Raw genomic sequence first — 17,791 nt, 5'->3', positions numbered from 1 at the left:
CCTATGGAACAATTGGGCTCAGGCGTCTGCCTATTGAACAACTGGGCTCAGGCGTCTGACTATTGAACAACTGGGCTCAGCCGTCTGTCTATTGAACAACTGTGCTCATGCGTCTGCCTATTGACCAACTGGTCTCAGGCGTCTGTCTATTGGACAACTGGGCTCAGGCGTCTTCCTATTGAACAACTGGGCTAAGGCGTCTGCCTATGGAACAACTGGGCTCAGGCGACTTCCTATTGAACAAATGGGCTCAGGCGTCTGCCTATTGAACAACTGGGCTCAGGAGTCTGTCTATTGAACATATGGGCTCAGGCGTCTGTCTATTGAACAACTGGGCTCATGCGTCTGCCGATTGAACAACTGGGCTCAGGAGTCTGTCTATTGAACATATGGGCTCAGGCGTCTGTCTATTGAACAACTGGGCTCAGGCGTCTGCCTATTGAACATTTCTTAATACAATACATGTCATGCTGTTTATTTTTGTTTTAAACAACTGTTCTAATTACGATTGTTGAGCGTCACGCTCGAAAGGGCCATAATTTCAAGGTCAAGAGGTCAAAGGTATAATTGACAGTGGTTCAATGATTTCTGAGACATTCGTGCCAGACAGAGTATATAACCAGCGGTGTCCAGCAGTGTTGGGTACAAATGTGGTACGTGTTGTAAAATCCTTAGCCTTGGATGACGTCACTCTACCATCGGAGTGAGAAATCGCTGTGTCATGACCTTGAGCAGGAAACCAATCACTTTTGCTCCCTATGAGTCAATGATTATTACTGGCATAGCATGGGGACTTGACCCCGACACAAAAAAAACTTGTTACAGAGAATACCGTCAATTCTGACTTGAAATATACAGTTTGCCCTCGTGTCATTTAGGTTCATAATGGTGTGTCAAGCATAACCATTCCAGTCCAGGTATGTAATGTTACAGGTAAATCTGTTATTATTAAGCCTAACAGCACTATATGCACTGCTAACCCAGTAAAGGTGGTGGATAATCTGGCTTCAGACTTACCAGCTGAGTATGTACCAGAGGAGCTTGGTATAGTCATTGACTATGAGAACCTTACTGATGAGCAGCTGTAAAGGGCACGTCATTTTCTGGGAAATTGGAAAAATGCTTTTCCACCGATTATTTTGACTTGGGTTGTACGGTGTGAAACATCGCATTGACCTCATAGACGATAGACCATTTAAACAACCCTCTCGTAAGATACCACCGGGTTTGTATGGGGAGGTTCGTCAGCATATCAAAAAGATGCATGATGCAGGTGTCATAAGAGAATCGAGTAGTCCAATGTAGTGTTGGTACGCAAAAAGGATGGATCATTACGGTTCTGTATGAATACCGCATGCTGAATTCGCGCACTCGTCAGGATGCGTATATGCTCCCTACCTTTGACGATACAGCAGACAGCCTGATTGGGTCACGTTTTTTCCCTTTAAAACTGGACTTAAGGTCAGGTTACTGGCAAATTGAGGTTGAGGAGTCTGACAAACCTAAGACTGCTTTTTTCTGTTGGTAACCTGGGTTTCTTGGAGACCAACAGGATGGGTTTTGGTTTGAGTTGTGCTCCTGCGTGTTTTCAGCGTCTTATAGAGAAATGCATGGGAGATATGCACCTCAAGGAGTGTTTAATGCACTTGGACGACAAATGGATCTTTTCCCGGACCTTTGATGATCACTTAAACAGGTTAGAATAAATTTTCGCCAGACTAGTGAAACACGGCCTCAAACTAAAACACTAAAAATGTAAAAAAAAAAAGATAATAACACCAGTGACATACCTTGGACATGTTGTCTCTAAAAAAGGTATAGCGACAGATCCTGAAAAGTTGTCCGCTGTTAAGAATTGGCCTCCACCTGAGAATGTGAAGGAATTACACCAGTTTCTGGGGTTTAGCGGCTACTATAGACGCAGCCGCTTCATAAAGGACTTTTCTAAAGTTGTACAACCACTAAAAAACTCTTACATGGTCATGATTTGACAAGGAAATCAAAAACTAATTCCAAGTCTAAATCCAAGTCAAAACCAAAGCAAAAGGCTGAGTGGTTGTGGGAGGAACCACAGCAGACAGCTTTCGAAACTGTTAAAGAGAAACTGGTTAATCCCCCTGTTCTAGCTTATGTTGATTTCTCGAAGCCATTTATTGTCCATACAGATGCTTGTGCCCTCGGTGTGGGTGCTGTGCTCTATCAAAAGCAAGATGGCGTAGAGAAGGTAATTGCGCATGCTAGTCGCGGCTTAACACCCAATGAACGGAATTATCCGGCTCACAAGTTAAGAGTTTTTAGCTCTTAAATGGGCTGTCACCGACAAATGTCACGATTTTCTCTATGGTAATACGTTCCAAGGTTGTCATGGGCAATAATCCTCTTACTTATGTATTGGGTAAGGCCAAGCTGGATGCAAACAGTCACCGTTCGGTAGCTGCATTGGCCAATTTCAATTTTACCTTGCATTATAGACATGGGAAAAACAACGCTGATACGTATGGTCTCGCACGCATGTCTCAAATAAACTCTGATATTATCAAGGCTGTTTGACAATCTGCTGTCACTGTAGCATTGATTGATTGTGTAGTGGGTGAAGCTGTGCCTCATGTGGCCAGCGAGTGTGCAGTTTTATCCGATATACTAGGTACAATTGATTGGCAGAAAGAACAAACGGATGATCTAGACATAGCTAGAGTTGCAGAGCTCTTGAGAACCAGTTTTCATCCCAGGGGGAAAACAATCAAAAGTGAATCCCCATATGTCCAGAAACTGATGAGAACTTGGAATAAGTTGAGTCTCTACGATGGGGTTATGTATAGAACCGCTGCTCTAGATGGTCGAGATATGAAACAGTCACCAGAGAAATACCATTCGCTTGCCTAAAGGGTGTACATGATGACGCAGGTCATCAAGGTAAAGAAAGAACACTATGGTTGGCACGTCAGCGTTTCTATTGGCCAGGCCTAGGGAAAGATGTTGACAGAAAAGTTGAGGTTTGTGAGCAGCGCTGTGTTCGCCGTAAGAGACCAGTAAAGCCCGATGCTGAGTTGGTTCCCATTGAGACATCCAGACCTATGGAGTTAGTCTGTATAGACTTCCTTGGGGTGGATGCGTCCAAAGGTGGCAATGAAAATATGTTAGTCATTACTGACCACTTTACAGGGTATGCTCAGGCTATACCTTGTCGCAATCAGAAAGCGTATACTACAGGTAAGGCGCTTTATGAGCATTTCATTGCATTTTACAGCTTTCCTGGGCGATTGCACATTGATCAGGATCGTAACTTTGAGTCCAAAGTTATTACAGATCTCTGCAAGCTAGCAGGGGTTAGGACGACCCCACGATCTTATGTTCGGTTGGCACCCTTGCTTATCGGTAGATGCGTTTTTTGGTACTAACCCCGGTCAGTAGGGAGCAGAGGACCACTCCTCCCATGTTAGCAAACTGCGATAAAGGATGGAATATGCTAATAAAGCAGAGGCGTCAAAACAAGCTGCTCAGAACAAACACCGATACGATCGGTCTAAACATGAGTTGAGGTTGGCGATCGAGTCCTTGTAAGAAAGGTTGGCCTCAAAGGGAAATACAAACTGGTAGATCGATGGGATCGGGAACCCTATTTGGTTTCTTACGTACCAAATAGTGATATTCCTGTGTATGAGGTGAAGCTGGTATCTGGTAAGGGACCTCGAAGGACCCTGCACAAAAACATGCTTCTCCCATTTAACACAATGCCTGTGAAAGATCCCTCTTAACTGCGAAACCGTAAGGGAAACAGCAAAAGGTCAGTTCCCCCTCCTCATGCAAAACAAAACCAGGATCAGCATCATCATACTCAAACACAGATTCAGAGTCTGAGGATGAAGTCACCACAACCCTGAGGCTACGAACGCACCACCTGCAGCAAAAGGGAAATCCACCAGCTCCACAGCGAGGTTAAGAGATGTAAATCCTGATTCGGAGACAGTTGCTATAGCTGCTGATGAATCAGAGATGATATCGGTCATACATGAATCGGAATTCATTAGAACACCCAGTATTGTTAATCTGTCAATTCAGGACTCTGAGCTGTTCCATAGTGATTACACTGAAACCAGTAGACAGGAGGAGAATACTTCTGAACTCCAGAAGTTAGGAATGTCTCTGTAAACCCCCAGATCGCTATGGAAACTGGATATTTCCCTTACAGGCTGTTAGTGGCAATGGCAACGAGGTATTCGTAGAACTGTAGCAACACAAATTTAAATAAATATCCCAGTATTGTGTTTTAAATATCCATATATTGTTTAACTTTAATCAGTTTGGTCTAAGGGGACTGGTAGGGGTATCCCCAACCTTTCCACTGTTAGATCTGACAGAAATATGTGTGTTTTTGAAGAATAGTCTGTTTTTAACCAACAGTAGTGAACTCCAATGTATACATTGGGATGTATCAGTCGTACTTGTGAAAGTGCATCTGGGGGTGATATATATTGTCCCAATGGGATTATTTCATCATAATATGCAATATAAGGAGATTAGAACATAGGACGTCCGCATTTAATCCATTCCCCGAAAGGTGTTTATAACCTATCATTTGTAAGACTGATACTATTCAGTTATGTATACCTATATAATGGACCCTATATTTGGAAACTAGATTTTGCTTTAATTTGTAGGCTGCGCCTAGATGGTTTCAATATATTCAGTGTCAACATAGTATGCTTGCAAAATGTACCACCTAAGGTAATACCTTATGCTGGAACAATGATGTTGATTCGAACTGGTTTGCCATTACATTTAAATATTTTAGGAATAATGCTTATAATTGAAAAAAGCCTTGAGTCATATCAATCAACAGGGAAGTATGTAGACTGTGTGTACATATTTGTACATTATGTGTAATACTCAATACATAGGCCTGGCCTAGTCTGTCCATGTATGTTTACGTCACACCTGAGTGAGAGTATTCTCGTAGGCGCACGCGCAGCCACATTTCCTCACACACCACAACTCCTCATCCTATAGCTAGGGCACAGAGACGGACAGTCATTTACTGTGAGCTGAGACCTGTTAAGATAGACTAACATGATGATACAATTGTATTTAGTGTTCATTTTATCATTTGTGTCTATCTATCTATTAAACTATCGATTTGGATTCATGTAATTAATGATATATGTTAAAACCTACAATTGACTATTACATAGACTTAGAAGTATTTATATTGTAATTGTAGGCTTCATTTATACGGAATAAAGAACCAAAGAACCCTGACAAGCGTTGTTCACATGAATGGAAACAAGGAGCTTACATTAGTTTCGTATTTAAAGAAGAGAAAAGAAATGTCATGTTGTAATAAATTTGTCATATTTATGATTTCTTTAGCAAGATGATCATTATAAGCTCACTTTAGGTGAATGTCCAGACACGAAGCAGTTGTAAAAGGAGTTTACCATATCTTTGATTTCATGTTTGGGAAGATCAGTAGGAGTTTTTGTTAAGGGTAAAGCAACTTCAGAATATCTGAATATGAAATTAAAAAGTTAAATAAGCACTTTATCTCAATTCTTTGATAACACTTAGAAAAAGTTTTCTTTAATGGAATTAATAAATAAAAACAGCGGAGCGTGAAGGGGTGAACAGTCGGTTCCCATCGGAATACAAACTCTACTGTTTTCTACCTAATTCAGAAAAACATGTTTTTGTCAATAGTGTGATCATCTCGACATTTGTTTTTGTCGACCATTTGTTGGCCCTACTTACATATCCTGTGTTGATGGGCCGTTAAACATTTAATAATATATGTCTTGTTAAATGGTTAAAACAAAGAACGCAAGAAAGTATCGCAAATATATTATTTTATTTGAAAGCAGTTTTACGTAAATTAAACACATATATGCAACATGTTTTACTTTGAATGTATTGAGAGAAAAAAAACCCACCAAATTTTACCCCTCTGACCAAATAAATCCGAGATCAATCCAGTAGTCTCATAGCCAGCCGCAAAAGCGAGAAGAGAAATACAGGTTAAAATCAAGGATAGTGACTAATATATAAGCCACACTATCCAGAATAGCTGCTCTGTCATCACCGGTTTAGTCAGACCATTGGATGAAATATTTAGAAAACATACTGTATATATACATGTGTATGTTAGAATTACATTAAACATAAAATCGCCCGTTAGTTCGACACTATTGTTTATCGAAAAATAAGGAGTTTGTGATTGCAATAGACAGAAGTCAATAATGATATACTGTACGTATCTATGGCACAATACTAATGATCCATGTTTTCTGTCGAAACCAAACATTTCGCTACAACAGAGAAAGTTAATTACATTGAGATTGATTTCGGTTATAAATAAACGAAGGAATATTGTTTTTATGATAAAGATCTGTATTATTTAAAAATTGTAAATCATACACATATATACGGAAAAGTATGTAACGATATGAGAACGATAAATAAACCAGTTAAAACATATATACATGTTAGCTACTGTACTGTCCACTCATAACGTACTACATGTCGTCTTGACGTGTCTTTAACCCTTTCACCCGTATGTAACTTTAGTAGACTCCACGATGCATTGACCTGGATGAGTCCATTTTGGTCTTAAGTAGTTAAAAGGTTAAAGATAGTAATCCTCGAATACACATAACACTTTGGACGACACGTTCACATTCTACCTTACAGTGCTGTCTTCTAACATTGACGATTGTTTATTATTGCAAAATGTACAACCCAATACGAACACGTTATACTAAATACAACTATGGTTTTCTATGTCAATGATCACAGTATCATTTAGATACTTATGGCGTTCGGAATCTCATCGGGGTCCAACCAGGGGTATGTTGGATTTCGGTGATTATTCTTTTCTTTGATCGCAAGAGACAACTTTTTCAATTCATATCGGAATCTGAAATAGTGGAAACAACATGCCATTTTACTAAAACGTAATATTTTCATAACACTGTTTCCAAGTCCAGATAGAGATTTAAGTTCTAATCGTTAGGTTAGTTATTAAGTAATGTAAAACTGTTTCCAAGTCCAGATAGAGATTTAAATCCTAATCGTTAGGTTAGTTATTAAGTAATGTAAAAAAAAATTCAAGTCCAGATAGAGATATAAGTTCTGATCGTTAGGTTAGCTATTAAGTAATGTAAAACGGTTTCTAAGTCCAGATAGAAATGTAAGTTCTAATCATTAGGTTAGTTATTAAGTTATGTAAAACTGTTTCCAAGTCCAGATAGAGATGTAAGTTCTAATCGTTAGTTTAGTTATTAAGTAATCTAAAACTGTTTCTAAATCCAGATAGAGATTTAAATCCTAATCGTTAGGGTAGTTATTAAGTAATGGAAAACTGTTTCCAAGTCCGGATAGAGATTTAAATCCTAATCGTTAGGTTAGCTATTAAGTAATGTAAACTGTTTCCAAGTCCAGATTGAGATTTAAATCCTAATCGTTAGTTTAGTTATTAAGTAATCTAAAACTGTTTCTAAGTCCAGATAGATATATAAGTTCTAATCGTTAGTTTAGTTATTAAGTAATCTAAAACTGTTTCTAAGTCCAGATAGAGATATAGGTTCTAATCGTTAGGTTCGTTATTAAGTAATGTAAAACTGGTTCTAAGTCCAGATAGATATATAAGTTCTAATCGTTAGGGTAGTTATTAAGTAATCTAAAACTGTTTCTAAGTCCAGATTGAGATTTAAATCCTAATCGTTAGTTTAGTTATTAAGTAATGAAAAACTTTTTCTAAGTCCAGAAAGAGATTTAAGTTCTAATCGTTAGGGTAGTTATTAAGTAATGTAAAACTGTTTTTAAGTCCAGATAGAGATGTAAGTTCTAATCGTTAGTTTAGTTATTAAGTAATCTAAAACTGTTTCTAAATCCAGATAGAGATTTAAGTGCTAATCGTTAGGTTAGCTATTAAGTAATGTAAACTGTTTCCAAGTCCGGATAGAGATTTAAATCCTAATCGTTAGTTTAGTTATTAAGTAATCTAAAACTGTTTCTAAATCCAGATAGAGATTTAAATCCTAATCGTTAGTTTAGTTATTAAGTAATCTAAAACTGTTTCTAAATCCAGATAGAGATTTAAATCCTAATCGTTAGGGTAGTTATTAAGTAATCTAAAACTGTTTCTAAGTCCAGATAGAGATGTAAGTTCTAATCGCTAGGTTAGTTATTAAGTCATGTAAAACTGTTTCTAGGTCCAGATAGAGATGTAAGTTCTAATCGCTAGGTTAGTTATTAAGTCATGTAAAACTGTTTCCAAGTCCAGATTGAGATTTAAATCCTAATCGTTAGTTTAGTTATTAAGTAATCTAAAACTGTTTCTAAGTCCAGATAGAAATGTAAGTTCTAATCGCTAGGTTAGTTATTAAGTTATGTAAAACTGTTTCTAGGTCCAGATAGAGATGTAAGTTCTAATCGTTAGTTTAGTTATTAAGTAATGAAAAACTTTTTCTAAGTCCAGAAAGAGATTTAAGTTCTAATCGTTAGGGTAGTTATTAAGTAATCTAAAACTGTTTCTAAGTCCAGATAGATATATAAGTTCTAATCGCTAGGTTAGTTATTAAGTAATCTAAAACTGTTTCTAAATCCAGATAGAGATTTAAGCTCTAATCGTTAGGTTCGTTATTAAGTAATGTAAAAAAAAATTCAAGTCCAGATAGAGATTTAAGCTCTAATCGTTAGGTTCGTTATTAAGTAATGTAAACTGTTTCCAAGTCCAGATAGAGTTTTAAATCCTAATCGTTAGTTTAGTTATTAAGTAATGAAAAACTGTTTCTAAGTCCATATAGAGATATAAGTTCTAATCGTTAGTTTAGTTATTAAGTAATCTAAAACTGTTTCTAAATCCAGATAGAGATTTAAATCCTAATCGTTAGTTTAGTTATTAAGTAATGAAAAACTGTTTCTAAGTCCAGATTGAGATTTAAATCCTAATCGTTAGTTTAGTTATTAAGTAATGTAAAACTGTTTCCAAGTCCAGATAGAGATTTAAGTTCTAATCGTTAGGTTAGTGATTAAGTAATGATGACTCATCCTGAGATGTATCTTTTTGCTTAACAATCGTAAAATGTTAGAACAATATAGTATTATATAACCTAAGACAAATGAGAGTGGGACTTACAGTTGATACAAGCAACAAGATATCAGAACAGCAGGAAATGGGTTATACACCCCCAGAATGGCAATAGAACATCAAAAACAACAAGTCACACAGAATTTGATCTCATTCAGGGTTTTCTTAAAAACAGAAGACTTTCTATTAGATATTCTTACGTTACGTGTATATTGAAAACTTGAAATAAAAGATACCACAATGGCCTCTTCCCTCCAAAGATTAATATATTGATATTAACTAAATACTATTTACAATGATACACTAATGGCAATCTCACTACTAAACTCGATGAGAAACACGGCATCCCCTACGCATGGAGAGTTGATGCCAAATTTAATTCTCTACTCCCCAAGATGCAGTTATAAATATTGGACCACTAAACGTGATGGGTTCTCTTGTTAAGATACCTTATATTCATATTCATGACTGGACCTACAACCTTGAAATTTCATTTTCCAACATTATTACACTCATGTCTGTTGGCGTTTTAGTTGATGTGGTCTACATACTATCTTAGGTGTGCCCGGGGAAGACGGATGGGAAATAAAGAGGGGCACAGTTTTGGAATCCTACAGTCTACATGAAAATCCTGCAACTGAACTTAACATAGGTTTGGTCAACCAGGGGCCCAATCAATCTCATACTATCATCAATATTGTATTTTATTTTGGCCTTTGGTGTACTTTTCACAAAATAGGCCTCAAAATAATTTACAACCATATACTTATATCGCAAATGTTCTTCCTTTGAAACGAAAATTATCGTAATTAAACAACAGCGACAGTCCTGCAGATTGTTTAAGAGTCGAAAAGCAGACAATTGAGAAATATTGTTGGGAAGAGGGTGTTCAATATTAATCAAGAGATCTTTTGAATTCTTTAAAATCCACATTCTATTCATTCTAGTTCTGGAAAAGTCTTATCACTGGGCTGCGGTTTAAGAATGAAAGAAATCTCTATTGTTGATACATGTTAGACAGACATATTTGTATTTCAAGTTGTATGTATTATTGTGATATATATGTATTTTAAGTTGTATGTATTATTGTGATATATATGTATTTTAAGTTGAATATATTATTGTGATATATATGTATTTTAAGTTGAATATATTATTGTATTTAAGTTATATATATTATTGTGATATATATGTATTTTAAGTTGTTGTATATATTGTTGTGATATATATGTATTTTAAGTTTTATATATTATTGTGATATATATGTATTTTAAGTTTTATATATTAATGTGATATATATGTATTTTAAGTTGTATATATTATTGTCATATCTCAATAAAAAAAAAACTACTGTGAGCTACTTACTCTTCAACAACCTCTACAGCTTTGGGATCAACTATGTAGCTGATTTCAAAGTCGCCGAGACTGTTTGTTCCCTTGTCACTAAGAATTTTGGTGATGATCATGGTGTCCAGTGTGGTAGGCTTGTCCGGCAGGGCTGCCAGCACGCACTCCTCTTTCAAAGGCGACTTCATGAAAAAGTACAGTTTTAACAATAACTTTTCATTAACTTTGATTTACTAAAAATGGAATTGGTAAAAAAAAATCAATTTCAGAAATCGAGGGATTTAATATCTTTGTTTTGGCTGAGTATTATTTTCCTAACTAATGCACGTGATGACTGTGATATCATTATTCTGCCTAGGAGTACTATGCAGTGTGTACCTTGTCCGTGGGGGGTCTGCCGTTCATTGCGGCAGGGTAGGCTGGAGGAAAGCCATACTGGTCATATTGGGCGAAATTCGTAGCTGCGTGAGCGACGCTGCACGTGAAAATGACGCTGGTTAAACATTTGCCTAGCTGATCGAGAGTCTCAAATGTTCCATTTCCCGGTATACCCTTAAACATGAAAGGGTACGTAATTATTATTTTTACAAGGTATGTAAGTTACGTTTTGTCGGCATATCATCTTTAAGGAAACAAAATTGGGTAAATTTAAACCATTATTTGTTGTCAATGTCAAAACAACATGTATGTCTTATTGATGTAACTGATGTAAGTGGATATCATGTAAATCCATGTATACACGATTTAAAGAGAGACTATATACAAAATTACAATATGCCTTTGCAAATATGAACCACTTTTTATAATAAATATGGTTACTTATTTTACTGCATACCTCTAGAGCGTAGAATAGCCCTGTTTTACTGCATGATTTAAAGAAGATGAAATACATCAAAAATATGTTTTGGTAATGATTCCTATGATATGATTTATCCATTAAACATAATTTTAGATACAAATTGATAACGAATGAAAGGAGACATCATGCTAAAAACTATGTAACTTCCTGTCCATTCAAGCGCTGCATGCATTCTTAATCAAAGCGTATATTGAAAAGAAAGGATGCCCAGTCGTCCCCGTTCACACGTGCTGCACGTGCTACATATGTGTATACCTGCATTCCACAGCCTCCCTCCGACACCGGTTTCACAAGCTCTTGGGCCCAGCCTTGTACTTCCTTGTCGGTCTGTATCTTTTTTGGTGAATCTACATCATGAATAATTTGTAAATTTTGACATTGATACCATAGAAATGAAATGAAAATGAAAAATTAAAGGAATCTGATGAACAATAAGTCACTAAACCTTGACAGCAGCATGCTACAAAAACCGCGTTTGTTTGCATAAATGGACTTTGAATGTCCAAAAGGAATAACAATATCAATACTTGTTTTCGTTGTAATTTACTTAGGCCAAGCTGGGATGCTATTAGATCTTTCAAAACAAGCAAGCTTCATACCGTTTAGCACCTTTGTTTGCGCTATTCTGTTTAAGCTTAAACCATAGCATAAACAATTTAGGGAAGTTACATTTTAAAGCCAGCTACCTGGTATGCTACAAAAGTCGAGGATGTTTGGTTAATAGTCAACTTCATTACATGGTTTAAAACAGCCAATTATATATGTTGAACGGTATTTGTAAAACAATATGAACATAACTTTACTGACGAAAATATATTTATATTGGTGTACTTATAAAAGGTCCAATAATAAATATATTAGAATGCTTAAATTTAAAATTTGGTTACGACTTTATACAAGTGGCAGTTTCGCAGGCACGTGCATATCATGATACTCCTATCTTTTGCTAATTTGTACAATGTGATTCTATTTGGCTGACCTTGTTGACCATTTATGCTAATTTTTACCGTGTGATTCTATACGGCTGACCTTGTTGTTTTGATTGGCTGTAATTGATTGAAAGGTTTTTGTGAGCAAATTGTCAACGTTCCGCCATTATTGATCAATCTTGGTAATATTATATTGAAGTCACGTGGTAGCTGACAGTTGTCAGTACAATATATCATTGTATGTAACTAAATAAATGATGGACCCTAAGCGAATTGCATTGAACAACACATGGTGTACGTGTATCGGGTTATCCCGTGACTTCATTACACTATGACGAAGAGTGAGTAATATAACCGCACGTTTACACTAGTTTTACAACGTCATTCTCTTAAATCTTAAGAATTTAATGTGTATGGTGTTAATTTGCTGTTTTAGGGTACAAAACAGCTATCCGTACAACAACAGTGTAATAGTAGGAAGGCTATAACGGGACACTCCCGAGTCACTCTTTACTCCTGCGCTTATCTATCATTTCAGTTTCATGGCAAATAAGTTGAAGTAGTGATTTTGAATTTCCAGATAAAATCTGCATATTTCTCTCTTTTAATAATTCTAAAATATTTTATCAATACCCTTCAGATCCCTTAGGAAGTATTCTGTATGTCTGTCAATGGGCTTATGGGTCATACAGTTTAATCGTTTACAATTAATTATTGGTACAACAAATGACAAAAGCACAAGAATAAAGCTCTAATCAGTTATACAAGGATTCAATCGACATTACTAATCACAACCAGATCCCCTAATACAAACCTCCTACCACGGACTTAGATAATCTAATTCCGTGCTCCTACATATATACCACACGCTTCATTGCCTAACTTAATCACTATTCAGCCCCAAGACACAACAGTGACCTTGTCTGACACTGTTACGTAACAAAGTCTACAAAATGACACTATTGACCATGAAAACGAAACTAATTGATTATCACAACAGCGATCATAAAATGTGAAGATAAAGTCCGTTATATATATATATATATATGGCTATCTGTACATCATACAACACAGCAACCGAGAGCTAAAATAAATTAAGGCGTAGACAAATGCGACGTAATATAACCCACAGAAAAGTCATTTTATGGATGAATGCATTCTGGTGGTTAAACACAAGGATGATTCATATATATATTTTTTTAATTTCTATTTTTTTAAAACTAAATTAGCAGATTTCTCATAATAATCAAATAACACCAGTAATTGCTTTTTTTTAACTGTTAAATGTTACGGTTTTAAATGGCGGTGTGGCCTACATTCTTGCTTTGTATTTTGCTGTTTCTTCGTGTGTCAAACTTCTTAACTTAAACTTGACGTTGTAATATATCACCCATACCTTCGGCTGGTGTCCTAGTGATAGACGCTCTACACGAATTTCATAGTAACCACCTCATGTTGGGAAGTAAATAGAGCTGTTTTTGACATACTGATACACGAATATTAGTGTTACACTCTATCGAAGGGAGCTGACATAAATATACTGACTGCTTAACGCGTCATGTTACATAAGATACATATATGTACTGATATGATTTAATCCAAAGTCACTCATTAAGAAATCTGCAAAATATTTGTAGCCGACTTTAGAAATTCAGTAACTATTGTCAGACAGTTCTCATGTTTACAAATTTCATTTGCATGCAAGATCCAAGAAACTGAAAAGTACACGTGTGCGTGTATGAGTTTGTGCATGAGTGCGTGTATGAATTTGTGCATGTGTGCGTATATGAGTTTGTGCAGTAATACCGTGCTATGTACTTGTGGTTTAACAGTAATACAGTGCTGTATACTTGTAGTTAAACAGTAATACCGTGCTATGTACTTGTGGTTTAACAGTAATACAGTGCTGTATACTTGTAGTTAAACAGTAATACCGTGCTATGTACTTGTAGTTAAACAGAAATATAGTGCTTTTTACTTGTAGTTAAACAGCAATACAGTGCTGTATACTTGTAGTTAAACAGTAATACAGTGCTATGTACTTGTGGTTTAACAGTAATACAGTGCTGTATACTTGTAGTTAAACAGTAATACCGTGCTATGTACTTGTAGTTAAACAGTAATATAGTGCTGTTTCCTTGCAGATTTACAGAAATACAGTGCTATATACTTGAAGTAAAAGAGTAATACAGTGCTGTATACTTGTAGTTTTACAGAAAAACAGTGCTATATGCTTGAAGTTGTATAGTAAAACAGTGCTGTATACTTGTAGTTTTACAGAAATACAGTGCTATATGCTTGTAGTTTTACAGTAATACAGTGCTGTATATTTGTAGATTAACAGCAATACAGTGCTATATGTTTGAAGTTTTACAGTAATACAGTGCTATTTACTTGTATATTTACAGTAATAAAGTGCTGTAAACTTGTAGTTTTACAGTAATACAGTGCCGTATACTTGTAGATTTACAGCAATACAGCGATAAATACTTGTAGATTTACAGCAATACAGTGCTTTATACTTGCAGTTTAACAGTAAAAACTGCGTTACAGTTATGTATATATTTCTCTACTTACAGGGATACAGTTCTGTAATTTGTAGACTTACCGTAATACAGCACTAGGTAATTGTTGACGTATTTGCTAAGGATGTTGTAAAGTGGTAAGGCATCCTCGCGATAATGGTATCCAGGTAAGACGGTTTCATCTAATACCTGTAAATGTAAGCGTATTCGGGTAAAACGTTTGTCATTTAATACAAGTAGTGGTTCAATACAATATATTGTCTATACTATCGCTGAATTGTTTTCAACTTAACTTGCGTTAATGTTTATCATATATTGTATTTTATAACTAAAATAGTAATTAATTATAAGATTAATTTACTCCTCTTCTTTCAAGGTCGTTCGGCAGTGTTCCGTCAACATCCATTCTCCAGTTACCACACCTGCAATATACAGACTAAATTATTATTTAAATGAATCAGAAAACAAAACAGTCATCAAGTCAATAATATGTAAAGCATTAATAATGCATAAACATCGACCGAACATGATCTATACTGGTTTGTTATTTCATATTAACATATGTAATTAGTTTCTGGTTACAAATGTCATGCATTGTTGCTCCTTAAGTGTATACGTGATTGGTTGTACGTACTGTCGCGTTACAATCTCAAACATTCCGAGACGTCCGATTGACATTGCCTTGTCCACCCATCCTCCCGGACTCACCAGCTTCCCGAGTGCTCGTCTGAAACATCAGGACATCAGCGATGGAATAGAAAGAGAATGGACAGAGCTTTACATGTATGAACGTCCAGTGCTATGTAAATGTGCCCCCTTCGTATACTAACATAGTTTTGTTGTGGTTTAACATTATAATCACTCGTGTGTTAATGCATGATCGAACAGAAATTGTATTGTTTCAATGATAACTAAGCATACAAACACTGACTTATATGCCCCGTGCCACTGACAAAGTCTGCAACTAGGAATTGGAACCTGTTTTTTGTCGGTACGAAAAACCTGAAATATATCGTTTTTGAAAATAAAATAAACGACCTAAAAAATGATTAAATACAAGTGCAACAAAGCCACACCAGAGAGCTACAGTATATGATGATTGGTAGTTCCTTCTCCCAGTCCCCTATACAATTCCCCCCCCACCCCACCCAAAACAAAAAATACAGGGGAGGTTGGTAGGACAAACTAGTATCTAGTGTTCGGCCTAAAGGGGAATGAGGATCCCTGAATTACATCGGCGACGTTAGAGGCCAATACATTAGAATAGTAAATAAACTGCAAGAGCAGTCAGATGAAAGGCAGTGAAAGCAGTAGAAGTGTATTATACATTTTGATCAGCAAAAATATATAGAGCATTTTACAAGTCATATAGATCGACCTGTTAAGTAAAACAAGATGACCAAAAGTAAGTAAGATAAGTAGTTTTATAATTGCATACGTGTTAATAGCCAGTAGGTAAAGCGAATGTGGGGCGAGCAGCTTGAAGACCGGATGTGACCTGGACAGGTTCCGGTTCGTCACCACAGCAACACCCTCCATCATCAAGTGTGTTGCACCTGTGCAGATATAAATAATATTACCAACAAAAAATCCAAAAAATATTCTGGCAGCACGCATTAACTGAAATAAAATATCATGATGTTAATACGACGGTGAGTGTAACATCATGTGTCAATACGCCTTTAAGCTTGGCTTGGCGATATGAGCTATAAGATCAACACAATACTGTTATTTCTCAGACACACCCCTTCAAGTGACCAAGCACTACACTGGTATTTCTCAGACATACCCCTTTAAGTGACCAATCACTACACTGTTATTTCTCAGACACACTCCTTTAAGTGACCAAGCACTACACTGTGATTTCTCAGATACACTCCTTTAAGTGACCAAGCACTACACTGTTATTTCTCAGACACGCTCCTTTAAGTGACCAAGCACTTCACTTTTATTTCTCAGACACACTCCTTTAAGTGACCAAGCACTACACTGTGATTTCTCAGACACACCCCTTCAAGTGACCGATCACTACACTGTTATTTCTCAGATACACTCCTTTAAGTGACCAAGCACTACAATGTGATTTCTCAGACACACTTCTTTAAGTGACCAAGCACTACACTGTTATTTCCCACATTTACCGAAACAAGTTAACATTTATATAATACCATTTGCAACCATACATACATATGTATCCTTATCAGTTAACATATTAGCATTCCTGATTCAATGTTTGGTAATTGAACATTTCGACCTAACAAACATCGATGAGCTATTCCGTCTCGTACCTACCCAGATGAGTAAATGATTGGTGAAAGGAACAGTCCGCATTGTTAAACCAGAGTTTCGCTGTAAGCCAGGTGTACTCTGGATCTGTGGGCAGAAACACCTGTAAACAAAACATCATGTTGAGATAAAAGACATGTAGAAGGGTTATACCTTATTTGTTTTAATTACATTCTTCAAGGGCACTTTCTTATATATTAAGATAGTCTAATTTTCAGAATGGACGAGTTGACATAAAACTGATGTATCCATAATTAAATTTAAGATTATATTTTAATTGTTGATTATTTCATGTAAGTCTTACTGGATTATCCTGTCCTGGTTTCTGTTTGAGCTGTATGGCGACTGGCATCAACTTCTGATCTTTATTGACAAAAAACAATGCAATGGGTGCACAGATCTGAAAAATAAGGCCCGCACTTAGAAGTGACTTGACGAAAGCAAACAACAGTTTTATACTTGATAGTTGTAATATTATAATACTTGTATCAACAGTATGTCAGTATATGCACTTTCACATTCAGATTTCAACGACGAATTGATGTGGCATTGTCGTATAACTCGAGCCTGAAAATGGTAGAATGAATTAATGGTATTGATACGAACATGGTATAGCGACAGATCTCTTTACGGACGTAAACGGTGATATAATAATTGGCCACATCAGACAGTGTGTTGGTGGGTAAGGCATGGTTAAATAGACAGATACACCGTTCTTTAGAGTCCTAATTGTATTTTAAATATTGAACGGTGCCTTTAAAAT

The 17,791-nt window shown here is 36.2% G+C and overlaps 1 protein-coding gene across 2 annotated transcripts in view; it reads right to left on the bottom strand.

The window, feature by feature from the left end:
• Positions 1-5,825: 5,825 nt before the first annotated feature.
• The window catches only part of LOC110458666 (allene oxide synthase-lipoxygenase protein-like), a 36,666-nt gene continuing 24,700 nt past the window's right edge, over positions 5,826-17,791 (bottom strand). For both annotated transcript variants that reach the window (XM_021510491.1, XM_021510492.1), the window contains 10 exons: positions 17,333-17,428; positions 17,035-17,131; positions 16,181-16,298; positions 15,377-15,469; positions 15,104-15,164; positions 14,826-14,931; positions 11,544-11,635; positions 10,808-10,981; positions 10,448-10,611; positions 5,826-6,907 (listed from right to left, as the gene is read on the bottom strand). In XM_021510491.1, coding sequence (XP_021366166.1) covers positions 6,793-6,907; positions 10,448-10,611; positions 10,808-10,981; positions 11,544-11,635; positions 14,826-14,931; positions 15,104-15,164; positions 15,377-15,469; positions 16,181-16,298; positions 17,035-17,131; positions 17,333-17,428 — 1,116 coding nt within the window. In that variant the 3' untranslated portion in view covers positions 5,826-6,792. The remainder of the gene's footprint in view (positions 6,908-10,447; positions 10,612-10,807; positions 10,982-11,543; positions 11,636-14,825; positions 14,932-15,103; positions 15,165-15,376; positions 15,470-16,180; positions 16,299-17,034; positions 17,132-17,332; positions 17,429-17,791) is intronic.

The sequence above is a fragment of the Mizuhopecten yessoensis genome, unplaced genomic scaffold, assembly GCF_002113885.1.
Source record: "Mizuhopecten yessoensis strain PY_sf001 unplaced genomic scaffold, ASM211388v2 scaffold9685, whole genome shotgun sequence".
In the NCBI taxonomy this organism is placed as follows: domain Eukaryota; kingdom Metazoa; phylum Mollusca; class Bivalvia; order Pectinida; family Pectinidae; genus Mizuhopecten; species Mizuhopecten yessoensis.
The sequence above is the reverse complement of the archived record's forward strand: the minus strand, read 5'-3'. Positions and strand labels throughout refer to the sequence as shown.